Source organism: Coccinella septempunctata, chromosome 2 (genome assembly GCF_907165205.1).
Source record: "Coccinella septempunctata chromosome 2, icCocSept1.1, whole genome shotgun sequence".
NCBI classification, from domain to species: domain Eukaryota; kingdom Metazoa; phylum Arthropoda; class Insecta; order Coleoptera; family Coccinellidae; genus Coccinella; species Coccinella septempunctata.
In genome coordinates this window covers 48,064,923-48,085,634 of record NC_058190.1, presented here as the reverse complement: position 1 = coordinate 48,085,634, position 20,712 = coordinate 48,064,923, and the positions used below count along the sequence as shown (strand labels likewise).

At 36.8% G+C, this 20,712-nt stretch overlaps 1 protein-coding gene across 3 annotated transcripts in view; it reads right to left on the bottom strand.

Annotated features, from left to right (window-relative positions):
* Window positions 1–1,845: 1,845 nt before the first annotated feature.
* LOC123308630 overlaps window positions 1,846–20,712 on the bottom strand; it is a 188,932-nt gene continuing 170,065 nt past the window's right edge. For all 3 annotated transcript variants that reach the window (XM_044891378.1, XM_044891377.1, XM_044891379.1), the window contains exons 2-6: window positions 7,575–7,789; window positions 7,039–7,174; window positions 4,937–5,070; window positions 2,861–3,083; window positions 1,846–2,654 (exon numbers count right to left, since the gene is read on the bottom strand). In XM_044891378.1, coding sequence (XP_044747313.1) covers window positions 2,590–2,654; window positions 2,861–3,083; window positions 4,937–5,070; window positions 7,039–7,174; window positions 7,575–7,789 — 773 coding nt within the window. In that variant the 3' untranslated portion in view covers window positions 1,846–2,589. The remainder of the gene's footprint in view (window positions 2,655–2,860; window positions 3,084–4,936; window positions 5,071–7,038; window positions 7,175–7,574; window positions 7,790–20,712) is intronic.

Genomic DNA, 20,712 nt, shown 5'->3' with positions numbered 1-20,712 from the left:
CATATTGTTACAACCTAGTGATATTTTTGGACAACGAATCACCTCCAGCATTTCTCTTGTAAATATCTTGTATATTTGTCTGTGTTGAGGTCATCCTGGAGTTGGTAATTCTACATCAAGGTCGTCTGTTTAATAGTTTTAGAGCAGGGTTCTTGCAACATTCGAATATGGATTCTCGGAAGTCCAGTTACATTCTCTTCTATCACAAATGGAGAATTTCTAGATTGTACAATAATTCTGGGAAAACATTCGTTTCGAGGAAATGGTTTCTAGAATAATTAGACTTCATTTTACAGTGTTTGAGTGTCCCTCGATATTCATGTTCAAGCTTCATTATATGCCAATGTATTCGTTGCAATAATAGTGATATATAATGTCCTGAATTGACGAAATGATTTTTTTATTCTGAGAATTGAAGAATAATTCCGAAATTCAGTGTACATTTGCAGAGGCTAATTTTTTATAAAGTAGTTTCTGAATTTATTCGAGCTGTTGGTGGAAATGATACAGACTACAGACATTTTGGACTGATTTCAAAGAAGACTTGTATAATCCCATATTAGAGTGCCTTATTTTTGATAATACCCATAGCCGTCTCTGAATCTATAAAACTCTGAGAAATTTCCTAAGCAATAGCGTCTGCCCTCTCAAATATTCCACTCCATTATCTAGACAAGGTATTAATTGTTGAGGCTTACCAGGTTTGATTGTCTTGATTTATCTGTTTAACTGCACCTATAGCTGTATTAATTTATCATCTTCAAAAGAATATATCCACGTAGTCCTATCTCCTCCTCGAAATTCCTTGCAAATTTCACCCTCAAAAAAAACTCCAAGCAACGGCATTATTAATATATTATCCGGTTTCATGGATATCCACGAGAAAGCAGAGTTCTTTGATCCTTATTATTATCCTAATCCGGACTCATCTAGTCGAGGACCTTGAATATGACACAAACACGTGATCCCCTCTAATTCTCCTTCTTTAAGACTGTCAACAGCGCTCTTTCCATTAGCGTTGTTAGATCTTCCCGTATGGAATACTTCCCCCTGATCTCCACCGGAAGCAGTTTGCATCCCAAAATCTTTCCTCCACTAATATATGGAGAGTTCATTCTGTTGTCTTTCTTTATTAACATCCAGTTTCGCTGTGAGCGCGGTGGGAATAACAATGAATGGAGATGAAGGCGTGTAAGAGCGGGATGAATTTTAAAAGAGATGTTTCTAACAAACATTCATCACTATCAGTTGAAAAATAGTATATTTCTAGCAGATAGATATGTATACTGTATGTTGAGATGAAATTTGACTCTACAGTTTGCTTCAGGACTAATATTCTCACAAGGACATCGTCTTCCATATTTTAATTTTCGTTCTAGATCAAAAATAATCAATTTTTCTCATGTAGACTGTAGATTTCTTCTTGATTAAGATATTGGTGAAACTAGGGGATAATTTGAAAAGTAGAAACTTATTTTCAGATGGTCCTGCAGATTTCTGTAATAAAATCGATGTGACGACATCTCTACTGAGGGCCCTGTCTGATATACAAAATCAATAATCGCTTTCAGCTTCCCTCTTTCCTGGAGGGTATTATTAAAGAGCTTCTGACTCCGCTTACAAGATGGCACTCGAAAAGGGATCTTACTCTAATTTTTTCAACATAAACTCGAGAGAATGATGTCGTTTGAAGGGCTGTCTTTAATTTTCCTCTAAATGCCGCTTGAACAGTTCTTCATGGGACTGCGAAATTTGGAAACAATATTTTACGACATATTGATGAATATGTTTTATTTCCACTCAGAAAATTAGTTCAGAAATTATATGATGGTAAAAAAAATCAGATTCTGCAAAACTCTCTTTATTAATTTTGTTACATATTTCCAGACAGTTCACATCATTTGTACATCAACTCAGCTTGTTCATGAAAGGAGGGTAGTTTTTATATAGTTTGAGATCCTTCAGATTCGCCCTTGAATGAATGCAAACAATTACCCTCCGAATGAATGTGAGATTCATCTCTGGCGAATCCTTTTATTCCTCTTAACAGTGAATCGTTTAATCTATTTATATACAAATTACTTAGAAAAAATTACCTAGAAATTAATCTTTCACAGCATTCATTATTCGGATTAATATTCGAAATGATTCTTATTCACATTCTCGATCAGGTGGTAATTTGATTTAAATCCATCGTCAAATGTTAAAAATTTTCAAATATGGAATGAATGTGGAAGTGAAAATTCAAATTGAATTCAATATATCGATGGCAAATTTATCACAAAATTCTCTCACACAATAATTAATCCATTTCGTGAGTAGCGAAACGATATTATACATTCACAAACATCATTATTCCCTGTAGAATTTATAATTACAGTTAGATATAATTTAATGCTTTATAAATCAGATCTATTTCCACATTGTTCCAATGCAATCGACAATCAGCTGGGGTTCCCCATTTTTATTACAAAAGTCACATCGCTGTCTCTCAACATTTTCTCATTCTATTTACATTCATTTATATTGTATTTTTCGATATCCGATTGTCAAGTCCCATCTTTTCAACTATCAACATCACTAACACAGTTATCTGATTAGCACAGTTGCCATGATGAGGAAGGGCATGCTTGTATGGAAAATTCTCAGATCACCTGGAACAGAAATTAGTTTATTATTTCAACCTTTTCTTCTGAAATAATCAAGTAATCTATTTTTGTGGATAATCTTGAATTCAATGAATTCACTCTTGGCCATATTCCGAAAATAGGACCATGAGAAGATATAGGATATCTAGAGCAGATATGAGTGTAACAACAATTGTCTTATCATCATGTCCTTCATTCGAAGGGATATTCACCATTTTTTCTGCTGGACCCCATGAGCAGAACAGAGGCTGGTTGAGGAACATCGGGTTTAACCGATACTTCCAAACTGTTGGCACGAAATAATCTGAACAAGTTTGCTTCACAGCGTAGTCGTATAGCTCCCCAGCTTCCTCCAACTCCGGTCAGTTCTAACCTACTGAAGGACTTCTCTAGCTCCGCCTCTTTCTTCGTCCAGTATGACGTCGATCCTGGAACCTGAAAATATTAATGACACAATGGTAAACACATGACATATCGTTCCTTCAATTTGAAGGACGCTAGGTGACTAAAACCAAAACAAAGACAGCGGGACAAAAGTGTTGTTGATATGAATTAAATTATCTTAAAAGACGGAGATCTACGGATCATAACGGGAGAAAATAAAAACTTTTAAAGACTTCACTGCCATGGTGTCCCATGGTGTCACAAAAGCCTGTGGAGGCCCATTTAACCTGAAGCGCCTCAAAGCAAAAACCCGTACAGAGTTTATCACGAAACTTCAATATGCAGACGACTGCGCACTTATCGCTAGCAGCTCAGAGGATCTACAGATAATGTTGGACACCTATAAACATATATACGATGCTTTAGGCCTTAGACTCAATATCGACAAAACCAAAATCATGGTAAGTCCGCCAGAAAGCCTTCAAACAGATGTCAGCCTGGAGAATGAAACTCTAGACCAGGTCGAGCAGTTATATACTTGGGAAGCATCATAAATACTAGGGCTAACCTAGACACGGAAATACACAACCGTATCAATTCGGCATCACGGGCATTCTGGAAGCTAAAGGACAGAGTGTTCCAAAATCACAACCTCAATCTGAAGACCAAGACAGCTGTTGACAAAGCAATGGTCCTCCCAACGCTGCTTTACGGAAGCGAAAACTGGACGCCCTACAGGCGACATATTAAACAGCTTGAACAAACGCAACAACGTCATCTAAGAAAAATAATGCACATCAGGTGGTCCCACAAAGTTTCGAATGCAGAAGTCTTGCAACGCGCGAGTTGTATAACAATTGAGACTCAAGTAACGAGGGCCCGACTCAGATGGAGTGGCCACATTCTGAGGTTGAAAGATAGCTCTGTATGGCGAATTCACAGAGGAAGCCGGAAACCAGGAGGCCAGTATAAGCGGTTTAAGGATATACTGCATTAATCCCTAAAATCAGTTAATGCCAATCATAACTGCGAACAACTAGCGTTAGACAGGTCACAGTGGAGGTCTTTTGCACACAGTTATAATGGAGACTCGAGAAGAATACAGCGGCGGCCAGATCTGGTTGGTGACTATCCATGCCCGGAGTGTGGAAGGATCTGTAGGCCCTAAGAAATTATAAGCCTGTTCGCACCGTTTTTTTTTTGTCTTTTTGTAGATTTATTCTCGGTAACGGGATACAGGAATGAATGAATGAATCACAAAAGCCACTTTAACAGAAAATGTTTTGTAGTATCCGAAAACCTTCATACTAAAATTCTGGTTCTTTGACACAAGATTATCGATTCTTCATTTCTCTTTTTCCCAGTTTATTTTAAAAGGCTTTCCAAAGTAAGTACAATTGACCATTGAATAATAAAATGTCTGGTTGTTCGGATACTCCAGTATACATTCTACTAAAAATTACCCAATTCTTAGATGGAAGAGCTGATTTTCAGGGGGTTTTCAGGGGGTCTAATCAATCGCTTATATTTAACCCTAAACAAAGGGATATAGAAGTATTCGAAAACCCTTTATTTTCATATCAAAACTCTAGTTCTCTGATACAATTTACGAGAAAATGGAATTTACCAGTTTTCATTTCTCATTTTACTGAAGAAGGCCCCGAGACGTGCAATTGGCCATTGAATCATGAAAGGTTTGGTTTTTGGGAAACTTCAGGACAACTTATATCCCCTATCCACTATTTTGACGCCCAAGCTAACCCTTCCCCAAGACCGTAACTGATTTTATGTAAGTATAATATAGTTAATTATAGGATGGTCATTTAAAATAATTTCCACCTTCTTTCATAAACTAAACTACGATGAAACTGACGACTTTTGCTCGAAAGTCATCGATATCTTACCTTCTGGTCGTTGACGTACCACGTGAGGTTGAGGGCGGGAAAAGAAGCGGGCGCCGAGCATTCGGAAATGAGCGGACCGCCCTGCTCCAGACTGGACTTGTCCACCGTGATTACTGGCACGCCATCGGGCACAACTGCAACGGAAAGCAAACATGGGGAGTTAATAGTCGGCTATTTCCTGCTGCCGTTTGAAGATCTCGTGTCCTGTAGGTAATTGAGTGATACAAGACTATGACCGCAGGGGGGCCCTATCGATTCCTGAGCATATAAAGCTATGCTTTGACGTTTTTCATCGAGGTTTACTGACGAGGAATAATGATCCCGAAACCCGTTCACGACTAATTCGCATTATTTTGTACAATTCTCTGTTTTTTCTTGTTTGATATGAATGAATTGATTATGAAGTGGACTGTATGTCTGTGAATAATAATCAAAGAAGATTGGGGGCATGCAAACCCTTATTGAATTATGAAAAAGTACACCTCTGGGCAGGATTTGAACTCGCGACCCCTTGATTACCGGTCAAGTGCTCTTACAACCAAGCCACCAGAGGACACGACTTCTATTTACGTTGACGGACGTATACTGAACCAGAATTCATTTATTAGTAGGGGTCCCCTTGCGAACGCTTTTATCGTCATCAAGATGTTTTTGGCATCGTCGACATTTAGCGACATCTGCGAGGAACGAGTCGGATATTCTCAACAGCTCCCTGCAGATGTCTCTAAATGTCAAAGTTCTAATCCAGTGGATCTTGGTAAGAAAACCCAACATTTTTCGCTGAAATAATTACTGGTAAATTATGAATTTTTCTTTCTTTACGAGGGCATACAAAGTATATTTCAAACGTAAATTAAACATCATCATCATCATCATTGGTTTGATTCTGCGCCGTCTCTTGATGTCCAGCTTCCCACAAGGTCAGATTGTCGGTCAAGAGCTTCATGACAAGGGTGGTTTTCGAGAGGTTGTCCTCATTCAAATTCTCAATGTCAAGGATGGCTTCATCGAAGGCTTGTTTGGCCACAATACAAGCACTTCTCGACGAATTTAAGACGTCGAAATACAGAACAGATAGGTTCAAAGCGAGATTGAGCCTGACTGGGTTGGTTGTTGCTAATTGAACCCTAGAAATATCCGAAGCTTCCTGATAAATTTTGAGGGAGATGTTGGCATACTCAGTCTTCTTATCTTCCGACGAGATCTCGGCTAGATAGCGATAATGATCTGCCTTCATCATCAGATAACAAACTTTGGTTTCGGCGTCCATCACTTTGGGGAAAACGCCCTTATCTAACAAATTTATGACTTCCGAACATATCTGCCTAATTTCATGTATGATGCTGTTCCGCATGTCTTCGACTATTCGGTATTTCCGCTCATCTAGGTCGGTGGAATCTACATAGATTTGATTGACCGTTTTGAACTGTTTCCTCTTTTCTTTGATGAGATTCTTGTAGGCGTAAGACACCAATGCTATTTCTTCATCGTTCAGTTCTCTGCCCATGTTTATCAATATTTTCATGTATTTCACCATATCCTCGAATCTTCCAGCCGAGTCGCAAAGCCTCGCTTGGCTCAAACAGGTGTTTTTATCCTGAAATAACGACATATCTCGATTGTGTAGGATTTCGGTCATTGAATTTCGGTCGAATTCCTCTGTGAAATGCAGGTTAGCGGGAGAGATACACATATCGCATGCTTCAGATGAAAAAAAGGGAAAAAATTAAAAAGTAGTGATGTGAGGAAATTCACATTCAAGTGAAAAAACACAACTGGTTGAATAGACGAACGTCAAATTTGTCATATTGAAAGGATCAGTGTTTTCGGAGAATTCCATAGAAATGTGCATAGAAATAATCGTAATATCGTCATCGACAAAATTATATGACATATGACAAGTCAGTTAAAAAGATATTTTGTGAAACAGTATGAATAAAAATGGACTCAGTGGGATGAGTTTTGTTAACTTTCATGGCTTATACTGTCGCTGTCGATGAGGATGAAGAAGAAATTCTTATGAACAAAAATTGTTCATTTCTTTTGAGTTTTTTGAATGATTATTCGTGGAGAACAAGTAACTGATATTCGTGAAAAATTACCTGCTATTGTCATAGGTGCTGCCATCATTTCTGTATGGAAAGAAGGAGCATCTGCAGAGACTTCACACTGGAACATACCAGCCATTGGTTGTCCTATCGATAAAAGTGTTACTTTGTGGTCGTCGGATACGGATACCTACAGATAAATTTCATTTTAGTATCAGTTGGTATTTCCTAGAAGATATGGAGATTTTTCGAATTATAATGACTTCATTTTTGATTTGGGAATTTTGTTTCGAAATTGAAATTATTGAATCTCAGTAGCAGCATGATTACTTCAGGATGATGACAACGAAATTCTTGATAACTGAATACAACAAGTGAAAATATTGTTTAAAAAATGTTATTCGAATACTTTTGAATTCATCTAGGATCAATCGAATTATGAAAAGAACTTCCACAAAAAGCTGAACCTCCTTATAAGCAGTGTATTATTTACAAACACGTGTACGATCACTTATCTTGTCTCCCCTGCCTTATCCTCCATTTCATCGTATTGAGGTTCTTACCGAAAATTTCAGGGGGATAATACTCACATCTACATGGAGACCAGGAAGTGGAAACACCCTCGTTGGTGGAGCTTCCTTAGGAACGTATCTGTAGAACTCGTTGTTATCCCTGTACCATCTCACTGAATAAAGAGCCGCCCCTTCCAAATCATAATCACATTCTAACGTGACGGAATGGCCTACTCTGACGGCTCTAGGAACGTTCATTGTCATCTTTTTCAGGGTTTTACTCAGCCTTATTCCTGGAAATAGAGGAATAACTAGGTTCGATTGGCTGATGCAGAAATAATCTCAAGATGAACATAGCTTTTATGTCGTTACACTGTAAGACATGGAGAAATGTGGTTTTCTGGTGGTTAATATTGATTTTTTCATTAAATGTATGGTTGTTTCACGTCTGAAATAACCATTATAGTCGATATGGGTAGGAAAAGGGAGTGATTATAAGGTTTTGTAGTGAGAGTTGCGATATGTAACTAATTGTACACGGTTTATAGCAATAAAATGTAGGATAAACAATCTACAATTCTCCGTATTGATGGTTTTCCATTATGTTAACAATTCTTCATGATTTAGAGAATGGAGGGATGAAAAGATTTGATCGAATTCCGAAAAAAACAACCCAGTGAATTATGCCGAAGATATTTCAACCTTTCGCAGATATATCCCCATGTTTCCCTCCGCCCCCCAAATTTGATTTATACAATTTGGATGCCCAAATCCTCGGCTATCCTGAATTATGGGATTGTCCACCCCGTGAAAAATGAGTCCACTTCGAAATGCAAGGTAATCTTTCGACTTTCGATTCTTTTCTCGATATGAAAAATTCCCCGTCCGAAGCTAGATCTACAAAGTGCCACTAATAATAAATGAGATGCATTTTGCTCAACGTCCGGGGCTGAGAAATTATTCAACCCCTTCATGTTATTTACGACTTCCAGATTCTGCTCTTCGAGGATGGCGAGCGGCGCTGCTATAAAGGAATATAAGAGGAGATATGTGAGTTTTCTTGGGTTTTCGCAGGATTGGGCAGCATAAAATTGTGGAATAAGATGAATTTCGGGAGTTGGGTGTTCATGCTCGTTTTTGGGGTACGCCGGACGGTCTAGAGTTGAGGCAATGTATTTTAGATATAGATATCATATAGGTACAATCATTTGGGATGTTTCTGACTAATGGCAGTGCCTTCCCAATTTTTTTTTTTTATTATTTAGGGATAGGGTTATTCTGTGTTATCTTAGAGTCATTCGGGGTAACTGAGCGCAGAGGGTAAGTGTGCGCAGTGCGTATATCTCGACTATGCAATGTATGAAAGAGGGGTTCATTTGGGTGAAGCAAGGGCGCAGAATCACCAAATTAGTTTTTTATAGGAGTGCGCCGTGCGACGTTTCGTGAACTTTTTATTTGCAATTAATCAAATTCACTGGTTTTCTTGTTAATTTTTAGCATCTCTGCAAATTCTACCAGGTCCAAGTTGCGAGTCCGACAGTGTTAAACAATATTTTATTCGATCATGCGCATATTAATCTAAATATATAATAAAAAATTTTAGGTTCTCTCAGCTGCTCAACTCTATAAGAACGTCAATTCAAATTTTGGCTTATTGGGGAAAGTGTGCGCGGGTAAGTGTGCGCATATATTCATTATATGGGCATCAGTTCAGTGAGGAATAAATTATGACATTGTTGATTTTCTTGGTAAAGACTCGATCAATATTGTCCAATTTGTACAGAAAAATATGAAGAGCCACCAACAGGGGAATGTATCAAGTGTTGTGTTCACCAGGAATGGTGGCACAAAAAATAATGCAGTGCTTGTAAAAAGGCGCTTCTGTATTGACAATAAACAGCATTTCTCTAATATTGTAACATTTTGAAAACATTATTTTCTAATTTGTTTTGATTGTGTGGTTCACTAAGCACTGCGTTCACTTACCCCGTGAGGGTGCGCACACTTACCCGCAATACAGGGCATGTGAACGCACTTCGACTTTCACTATTAAATTTTTTATTGCAGAAAAAAAAACGTTTTTGTTTGTTTGCTTTTTGATGTTTTTTCATAGATTAGAAAATTCTCTATCTTATGAATATGTCTTAATTTTCCTAGCTTCAACATTTGCAACAGGGTATGGCTTGAAAGACAAAAGTGCGCACAGTTACTCCGAATGACTATGCTCTCCTTTCTACGCATGAATAATATGCTCACCTTTGGAAGCCCAGTATATTCTACGTAAAAATTGACTGTGAAGGTTCAAGTTTCACATCTCAATCTTCAAGGACAAAAAAGTTATGTGACCTTTTCGAATTTGGGTCACCCCCTACATAACCAGTGTTAACTCCAATTAAATTAGGCATGTGAAGAGAAATTAAAAATCGTTTATATCTCGGAAATGGTTAAGTTAGTGTGTGAACATCGTTAGATAGAGATTTTGTCGTTTCATCTAATGGCTCATTACAATACAGGTTGTTATATTAAAAAAAAAATGAACCTGTATCGTTATTAACAGTCACTTCGAGTGAAATTTTTATCAACTTAGAAAACAAGTAGAATCTAAATACACTGCGCAAAAAAATTAACGCACATTCTGAAAATCTAAATTTTAATGAAAGTTAACTCTACATTGACTTTATCACTTATTTTTTATGTTCTCTCGGGAAGGTTTTGAACGAAACAAGACACATTAAATGGAAGAAAAATTCAGGATTTCACCGAATCTTATGTGAAGGAAGAGAAATGAACAATTTTCAATATACTGAAATGCTGATAAGTGATTTAATACTTGGTATTTCCACCCCTTGCGTTAATCACAGCTCGGCAACGACGGTTCATACTCAAAATGAGTGATCTTAAAATGTTCTGATCTAATCCTTCCCAGATTTCTCCGAGTTGGATTCCTAAGTCATTAAGAGTAGCTGGATGATTTTCAGAACTTCTCAGCCTTCTATTGAGGTTGTCCCAAACCTGCTCAATCGGATTGAGATCTGGACTTCTTGCTGGCCATTCCATTCGAGAGACTTCAACCTCTTCAAGGTACTCCTTGCGCCCTTCGATAGGCTGGGGTAAGAGCTGGGCCTCTTGCCGCGACACGAGGCCTTAAATCATATTCTCTGAGGCGATTTCTTATCGTCCGAGTGCTAATTTAAACCTCATGAGTTTGCTCGAGCTGAATTTGAAGGCGGCGAGCGGTTTCAAACCGATGTCTCAACGAAGAAACGTTCTTGAATGACAGTTTTTACCCGTGGTCTACCCTGTCCTGGTCTTCGGACATTCATACCTGTCTCCCTGAATCGCTGCAACATTCTGGACCCACTTGTATGGGAAACTCCAAACCTTTCTGCAATTCTTGTGTATGTCCACCATTCTTCTCGCAAAACTACCGCTTTGGCACATTCCTCTTGGGTCAAATTGCGTGTTTCGCGTTGCATAGCGATCGAGTGTAGAAAATCAAACGAAAGAAAAACTATTGATCACTAGAATTAATCGAGAACAACTGATTTTAGAATGGAGCCAATACATTCAAAATCTGATAATATCATTTTTTTTTATTCCTGCTGGGAAAAAACATCTGCATTGAAGAAAACCGATGAAAGTGGATAACATATGCATGCATAATTCTGATCAAAATAATTATCATCGAGAACACATTCAGTTGTAGAATAAATTTGAGATTTCCATAATGTGCGTTAATTTTTTTGCGCAGTGTATATCGGATTTTGTCAATTGTACGTAATTCCTTCATATGATAAAAACAATAATAATAATATTCACTTATTAATTCTTTCCTTGAATCGATTCACGACATGACCAAAATTGTTTGGTGCTAATGACTGGTGTATCTCTGAAGCCAAAATGTTTCAGATGAACATATCCTGGTTATTCAGGAATTATTATCCTGGTTATTCACAAATTTTCAAGAAAACCTCTCATTATCTTGGCTCTGAAGGACACCCCGCTCGAAATACCTTGTATGTACGGTTAAGTCGAGAATGCATTTCATAATTATTATTCCTGATTTTCATCGCGCAAAGAATGAACTTTTCATCCGAGGTCACAGCTTCATCCTGCCTAAACGTAGGAGGCTCTGCCAAACCGAAATCCGAATTGCAAATATGGGATAAGCCAGATTGCCGGCGGAATATATTATTCAGTTGAGGTTGCTAGTGGGACGCATCAATGATCGAAATGGTTGCGAAAAAAGCGTCTATATAATCACTTCTGCTGTCACCAAGACGATGGAGCCGTATTCAGGAATATCGTATTTATATCCTATTTCGATGCCGGTTTCGATTTGATTCAATAACTTCGTTTTTATTAATATATATGTGACAGATTTCGAAGTGGAACTTCGGATTTTATGGTTTCACTAGGTGACAGTGGGTGTAAATTTATCTTGCAACACAATATACGAGGATATATTGAAAAATTCTTAGCCTACTATAGAACCAAACACAATTTCAATGTCAAAATATTTTATTACTCAACATATTCTCCTCTTAATTGTATACATTTATTACAGCGAACCTGCAACGTCTCTAGACCTTTCTAAAAAAATGTTTCTTCTTGCTCTACAAACCAGACCTCAACAGCTTTTACTACCTCCTCGATGGAAGAAAATTTACGACCTTTTAAATTTTTTTTAGTCGAGGAAAGAGATGATAGTCGGATGGAGCCAAATCTGGTGAATAAGGGGTGTTCTAGTAATTGAAACTCTAAATCACGAATTTTTTTGGAGATTTGTGTACAGGGGCGTTGTCCTGCATAAACAAAACATCTTTGGATAGCTTTCCGCGTCTTTTCTCTTTAATTTTTTCCCGTACAGTGGTCAGTAATGTCGAATAGTAATCTCCGGTTATTATTTTACCCTTATCCAAAATATCAATCATGATTACTCCATGGACATCCCAAAACACCGAAGCAAGAACTTTTGCAGCAGATTTTTGGATACGACACTTCTTAGGTCTTGGAGAACCAGAGTGTCGCCATTCCATCGATTGTTGCTTCGTTTCTGGATCGTAGAAATGTACCCAAGTCTCATCCATAGTAACAATTCGGTTTAAGAAGTCTACATCGTTTTCAAATCGAGCACAGATCGAACGCGATGCTTCTACCCTTGCACATTCAAACATTTCGGGATCCATTTTGCAGCAATTTTTCTCATGTCCAAATTGACGTGAACTATATGATGAACGCGTTCTTATGAAAGATTCAGTGCTTCAGATATCCATTTTAGCCCAATTCGACGGTCTGATAAAATCATGTCATGAACTGCATCGATATTTTCGGAGACTGACACAAGAACTGGCCTTCCCGATCGGTCATCATCTTCAATTGAAAATTTACTTCTTTTGAAGCTTGCAGTCCAAGTTTTCACGGTCGCATACGAAGAACATTAATCACCAAGTGTATTAAGCATATCTTCGTAAATCTGCTTACCTCTTAACCCTTTTGAATACAGGTACTTGATGATGGCTCGATACTCCAATTTTTCGATTTTCACAATTTCGGTGGACATCTTCTTTCTTTTAATTTATTGCGTAACTCTGGTTCACTTTTTTGACCTCAAACTTCACACTGACACTTCTAATGAGTTATTGTTCGTTGCTATGGTAACGCAATATTTTTTTCATGCATGGAACTGGTCTAGGCTAACTAGATATCAATACATCTTTCTTCACTTCGCTAATGTAGTGAAGAATCCTTTTTCGGAAAACCAATTAGAGCTTCAAAAAACAAGGATGAAAGAATGCTTTCATGGCTGGCAGCATCCAGCGTCTCATCTCCCGAACCACGACGATCGTTAGAAGCAATCTACATGAAGTTATGAAATTTCCGGCCTGCCACCTCTACCTGAGGAGCATGTTAACATAATGGAAATACTCCATTCAACTGAATAAATAGCCCCTTTTAATTTCGCGAAAGACACGACCTACATCCCTCCACGAATTCCGTGAGGAGCAGGTTCTCTTATCTAATTTTCTACTTACTAACGAAGCGTTCAACCAACATCTCTCAAAATTTGACAAGTTGGGATAATTTACTGCAGTACCTACTTGAAGTTTTCTGTGTTTCATTTTTACTGCATCTTTCCTCGAATATCAAATGGATCCTGCATTGTAATATATTGAATCGATAAAAAAAAGACAAACACAGCAAAATATGTACATAATCATATTAAATTAGTAAATGCACAACTCAATAAATGCAAGAAGTGAAAATTATTATAATCTATGAATAACATACGTATAACCTATCACTTTCCAGTTCGAAATTCGAAAAAAGCACAAGTTGATAACGCTCCACTTTTCATCATGAAGCAAGACAAAGAGGAGCATTATATAGCCCATAGCATCCTAATCGAATCCACTAGAAATTAACAACAAGCGAAGAATCATGTTTTCCGCACTGACTATGACATTTTTCCCCTCCTCCATTATACGAAAAAGAAGTAGCTAATGGGTGTGCAAACATTTCATCAGTGAACAATACACAAAGAGGATTATGATACCAGAGGAGATAAACACGAAAATTGATAGGTTCTAAAGTGGAGCTCTCATATTGTTTCCTTCTATCTTGGTCCCCTTTCTCGCAAACTCGGAAATTTTATGGCGTATTCGAGATGTTTCCTAAATAGAGCAAAATAACTTCATGTGACTCTTTTTACTTTCGGGATTCTTCCTCGCTTCTTGTTTCGTCGAATTGGTTAATTAATTAGTCATTTATTTTTTGTATGTACCCACAAGAATAATTCGGGTTAAAATTATACTCAACTATCTTTCATATTCAAAGAGCTAAACATGGTGTGTTCTTTCTAAGCTTAATCAAGAATCGATGAAAATAAAGTTCACCAGAATAGTTAACTATTTATAAGGAAGGTTGAACGCCGGGATGGTTATGAATGATAATGGATTTAATGAAAAAACGTCCTCTGCTTCATTTTGGTTGGTTGAGTTGAGTGCTGTACTGAGCTCAAATAAAAGTGCAACCGTTCCATCCTGAATGTAAATTTCTGTCATCCCAATTCCTTTTCATAGTTAACTATTCAATCAGAAAACATGAGTTGGTCGAGTTTTTTGAATAATGCCACTAACATTATTGCATGTTGTCTTCCTTTCTGAAATGGAAATGTTAACCTCGAATCATAATTGCTTATGGTTTTAATAGGGCTAGAGCCTCATAGCATCTTCAACGAATTCAGGAAATCATTGCGTTAATTGCTATCTACCACAGTTCCTGAAATTAATACTGTGCTTTTCGAAGTTTAGAGATATTGTGGGTATTCGAAACCACTGCAGAAATGGGACCCGATTGTAGAAAATCTAGAACAATCTCCACTGCGGAAAAGAAGAATCAGAAATCCGAGAATTAATTATTCAATTAGTATTGCCGCAAGTGTTCTTTGAATATGATCGATACAGCATCAAGTCATGATGAACATTTATCGACAATAATTGATATTTTGAGGAAGCAGATTCTCAACGAATCCATTCTGAAATGTGATGTTGCCAAATTTAATTTTCAAATCTTAAAATTTGTCGGTTTCGAATTACTGTAAGATGAGAAAGCACTGCCGGACGGTCCTATATTTTTTCCAACCAGAGTCTTAGATCTCTAGTAATTTCAGAGAAAATCAAATTTCAGACGTGCAAATAATTATTCTTCGTCTTCGTTCATGATTCAAAATAATATACCAAAAAGGAAAACTTTTCATCAAAATGGAACAGATATTTTCATCTATATCTATGTACATTTGTTCGACTAACATATAGACAGCTGAACAGAATCATTGAAGTTCAATTTACCTTTCACGATTAGGTAATAACTGTCATCAGGTCCTGAGCAATTCTATAGGAAGCACAATTCTTTCCACAACATCGAATAATTCCTTACTTCATTATAGATGAAAACTGTTATTACCAACCCAGTTCTTGCCCTGACGTGAATGTATATTCGATTTTTCGTGGCTTTTTCGGTGAAATGAATGAGAACAGCATAAATTTCTTCCCAACCGTTTTTTATCGTCCTGAAAATGTTGGAAGACAATGGTGTCGTGAAAACTAATTATTACATGTATGAGGAAATTGGAAAAGGTGGAGAAAAAATTAAAACATTGTATATGGTCAATTAATTTATGCAAGGCAATGACATCAGTAAATCATCTCAGCAAACCACCAAGTTCAGGAGATAATTCTTGAAATCAAAAAATGTTCATTGAACCTAGCGTTCCTACTGAAACGTAACAGTCCCGAAGCTTTTCCATCACATCAGAAAAAAATCGATATCCAAATCACTAATGAAATTTTCACGAATTCATTTATCCGCGCATATGAAAAGGGGATATGATGAATGTCAGGTTTCGATAATTCAATAAAGGAATTACTCACAAATGCAATAAACATCCATTTCGGCCTGTTTAATTGATGAATTACAAGATATTTATGACCGATATGGGATTCATTGACAGGGTTAGAACGTTATATTTAAATCATTGACATTTTATGGAATATATGGGATACGAGATGCAATAGGCACGTGCGATAAATTTTTATGTCGGTATGGATCAATAGCATGTTCATGTTCTGTACTGCAATATTACGCAGTTTCTTCTTTGAATTCCTATTTCTGAATTACGAGGATGTATTGATATCTAGTCAGCCTAGACCAGTTCCATGCATAAAAAAAATATTGCGTTACCATAGCAACGAACAAAAACTCATTAGAAGTGTCAGTGTGAAGTTTGAAGTCAAAAAAATAAACCAGAGTTACGCAATAAGCAAAAAGAAAGAAGATGTCCACCGAAATTGTGAAAATCGAAAAATTGGAGTATCGAGCCATTATCAAATACCTGTATTCAAAAGAGGGTTAAGAGGTTGGCAGATTCACGAAGATATTCTTAATACCCTTGATGATCAATGTCTTTTGTATGCAACCGTGAAAACTTGGACTGCAAGCCCTAAAAGAGGTAAACATTTTTCATTGAAGATGATGACCGATCTGAAAGGTCAGTTTCTGTGTCAGTCCTCGAAAATATCGATGCAGTTCATGACATGATTTTAACAGACCGTCGAATTGGGCTAAGACGGATATTTGAAGCACTGAATATTTCATACGAACGCGTTCATCATATAGTTCACGTCAATTTGGACATGAGAAAAATTGCTGCAAAATGAATACCCAAATGTTTGAATGTTGACCAAAAGCGTGCAAGGGTAGAAGCATGGTGTTCGATCTATGCTTAATTTGAAAACGATGTAGACTTCTTAAACCGAATTGTTAATATGGGTGAGACTTGGGTACATTTCTACGATCCAGAAATAAAGCAACAATCGATGGAATGGCGACACTCTGGTTTTCCAAGACCTAAGAAGTTTCGAGTCCAAAAATCTGCTGGAAAAGTTCTTGCTTCAGTTTTTTGGGATTGTCATGGAGTAATCATGATTGTTTTTTTTTGGATAAGGGTAGAACAATAACCGGAGATTACTATTCGACATTACTGACCACTCTACGGGAAAAAATTAAAGAGAAAAGACGCGGAAAGCTATCTAGAGCTGTTTTGTTTTTGCAGGAAAACGCCCCTGCACACAAATCTCATGTTGTCATGCAAGAAATTAGTGATTTAGGGTTTGAATTACTAGAACACCAGATTTGGCTCCATCCGACTATCATCTCTTTCCTCAACTGAAAATATTTTAAAAGGTGGTAAATTTTCTTCCAACGAAGAGGTAATAAAAACTGTGGAGTTCTGGTTTCCAGAGTAAGAAGATAATTTTTTTACAAAGGGCTAAAGACGTTGCAGGTTAGCTGTAATAAATGTATCCAATTAAGAGGAGAATATGTTGAGTAATAAAATATTTTGACATTGAAATTTCGTTTGCATCTATAGTAGGCTAAGAAGTATTCTTCAATATATCCTCGTCTATTCCGATATGTGTATGACGGTATTGAAACACAAAGCCAACTCGTTTTAGGATGAAGGAGTTTGATCTCAATTAAAAGTATTAAATTACAATTTTCTTTTTTTTTTGTGGCTCCCTGCCTCAAGATTCAACCAATAAATTTTTATATTACTTCAAGCTTGGAAAATCGTTATCAGATGCCTCGAGATCGTGGACTGGCGATTGGTTAATTTTTTAATCAGCTTTTCGGAATCTACATGTCTCCAAACGTGATTTTCTTCATACTCCGGTTCTATCCCAGCGGTTCATTAATGGAAACAATACCAAACTATAAAATTTCAATTTTATGTTCAATTCCAAGAAGTCATTATTGGAGATAACAAATATCTCGTACACAAGATGCCGGCGGGGCAGAGAAATGAGAAAAGTTCAATTCGTGAGTCTGTTCCCAAGAACGACTCTCCTGCTGAATCGATAGTTATCACTTATTTACCGGATAGTCTTGCTCCATTGTTGAAAATACATTTTCCAGTTCGCCATCTTGACCGCCTTCATTGCTCGGAGGGAAATATCATCTCAGCTTCCACCAATATGCCGCGAAAGCGATAACGATTTCACAGGGGATGAGTGGATTTTCGAATCGTATTGAGGACATTCTTGGAGGATTCATTTCAACTGTAGTTATTCCATTGGAAATACTACGAGTCCGAGGAGTAACCGAAATGGAATGGTCTTACATTTCAATTTGAGAAAGAGCGTTCTGTCGATCTTATAGGGAAAACCACTATTGCAAAATCGAATAAGGAAATGTACGTTGAATACAATGGCCTTTTGTGTAGTGACTGAAATTCTCCCTTGTGGACCATGCATATGGAAATATTTCAATGGAACGTTCAGTTTTTTATTTTCTATGAGGTTCGTTCATACAAGGTGGTCTAGAATTATCATGTCTATATAAACTAAAACTGAATAATAAGGGAGACATATCCATTCAAACATACAACTCTTATTCTTCTAATAGCTTCCTTTCATTAATAGTGCATCGAAAAAAGCGACCATGATAGTGGTATTTATGTACATTCGTGTATTTCGTTATGTGATATCCACAAAAATAGTCAAGCATACAGAGTGCAAGTAAATTATAACAAAACATGCAAACGAAATTGCCTTTGGCTGCCCCAACATGCAACATTTTTTTGGCTTGTATTCAAATAGTCCGTGAATTTTTTCCACATTGCGGCTACCCCTGAACGGTAAGAATGATGTGAATAGTGCGGAAATTCAAAGAATGGTTTTCGCATAATGATGAGAGGTCTTTATTGGAAAAAGTTTTAGTGCAGGAAATTGTTGCAGGATAATTGAATTTTCGGAGATTCGTTGTTTTTGAATGGATGCCTACAGCTATTGGGGTTTATATTTTGAAGGTATGGGAACTATTTGGGGTAGTTAAAAGATGATGTGAGCACTCAATTTGTTCAGATGGAAGTTTGAGACAAAGCTGGACGATAAAATATAGAATGTTTTATGAACATGTTATAGATCTTTTAGTTGAATAAAGCCGGGTCCACACTATGTAACAAAACAGGTTATATAGCAAAGTCATATAACTTGTTAGAGAAATTTAAGTAAAAAAGTTATATAACACAATGTTATACAACATTTTTCTTGCTATATAGCAAATTTTATGTTATCCGTTAGGTGTCGGTAAAGCCGGGTCCACACTATGTAACAAAACAGGTTATATAGCAAAGTCATATAACTTGTTAGAGAAATTTAAGTAAAAAAGTTATATAACACAATGTTATACAACATTTTTCTTGCTATATAGCAAATTTTATGTTATCCGTTAGGTGTCGGTAAAGATCAAAGAAAGTAATATAACTTTGTTATAAAACACGCCGCAACTTGTCCACACTTGTGTTATAAAACATTTACTGCAGCGCCAATCTTTCTTTTACTGATATTGCATCTCGAAATATCGTGTCTTTTCTGCCTATTTTATGGCCGATTGATTTATCAGGTATTCGAAATCAGAACTTGTCATCCTTAGGAAATTCTTAAAACTACCATCACATTTGATGTCCCCTGTCAATGGGTCTATGTCATCCATTGCAAGATCCTTCAAAAGAGTTGTTCCAATATAATGTTTATCTAGCTCTCAACGATGAGATTTCACTCGTCTACATAAAATCACACAAGCTGCTGCTGCCAAAATGACATCCTCTACGTTTGAGGACATTTTCAATTCTACAGATGCCACTGCTTCCAGATGAGCACTACAGTGACTTCATACACCATGGTATATGAAGTCACTGTAATGAGCACTTTTGTTTAGTTTTATTTTGTTACATAGTCTGGATGTCTCTGCTATTTTATAACAAGTTATATAACAAAGTTGTATAACACATTTGTTGTATAACTTTGTTACTAAAATGTTTTGTTACATAGTCTGGACCCGGCTTAAGAATCTCATTTCCCTCGTCTTGATCCAGATAAACAGCAGTTTTACAATAACAAAAAACACAAAACCCCTTTTACTCCCACAGTGAAAACAAATCCAGTGATTAGAAGTAGAGAATAGAGACTTTGTCTATGGAAATAGATATATTTACAGATGAGAAACAGCTCACTCAGGTAAATATTTGGTAAATAAAGTCTAGCTCAAGAGCTATATTTGGTACATCTACTACCTCATAGAGAAAGGGTCTCTGTCTCTGGATTACCTGTGATCTGAATTGAACAGTGTGACATAGAATTCTGAAGAAAGGATGTAGATTATAGGGAATCCTGTCTAGGATTGTACATTTAGGAGATATTTGAGGAGGGGATAAAGCCAAAACACGGAAGACAACTCAACGTTATTGAATTTTGATGAATTAATTTCAAGTTGTTCCTATCTGAGAAAGCCGAGACGACTTTATCGATTCCCACTAGTTTCAAGAGAATTCTGGATCTTGTAAATTCGCTGAATATGAGTTAAAAAGCCTCAAAATCTAAATCTCCCTACAATGAAACACATCCACTGAGATTTTTTTCGTAGAAAAATCCTATTATCAATTATAATTTGATGCTCCATTAAAATTTTAATCCTCCATTAAATTCAAAAAATGCAATAAAATTTTAATGGACTATTAAATTATAGTTGACGTTCCTGCAATTGTGTATTAATAAGCTTTTTTATGGAAGGAAACGATAAAACCAAATTCATCTTATAACTCCAGTTTATTAAATACCAAAATTATCTCAAGAAAAATGAATCCGATGTGTCCTTT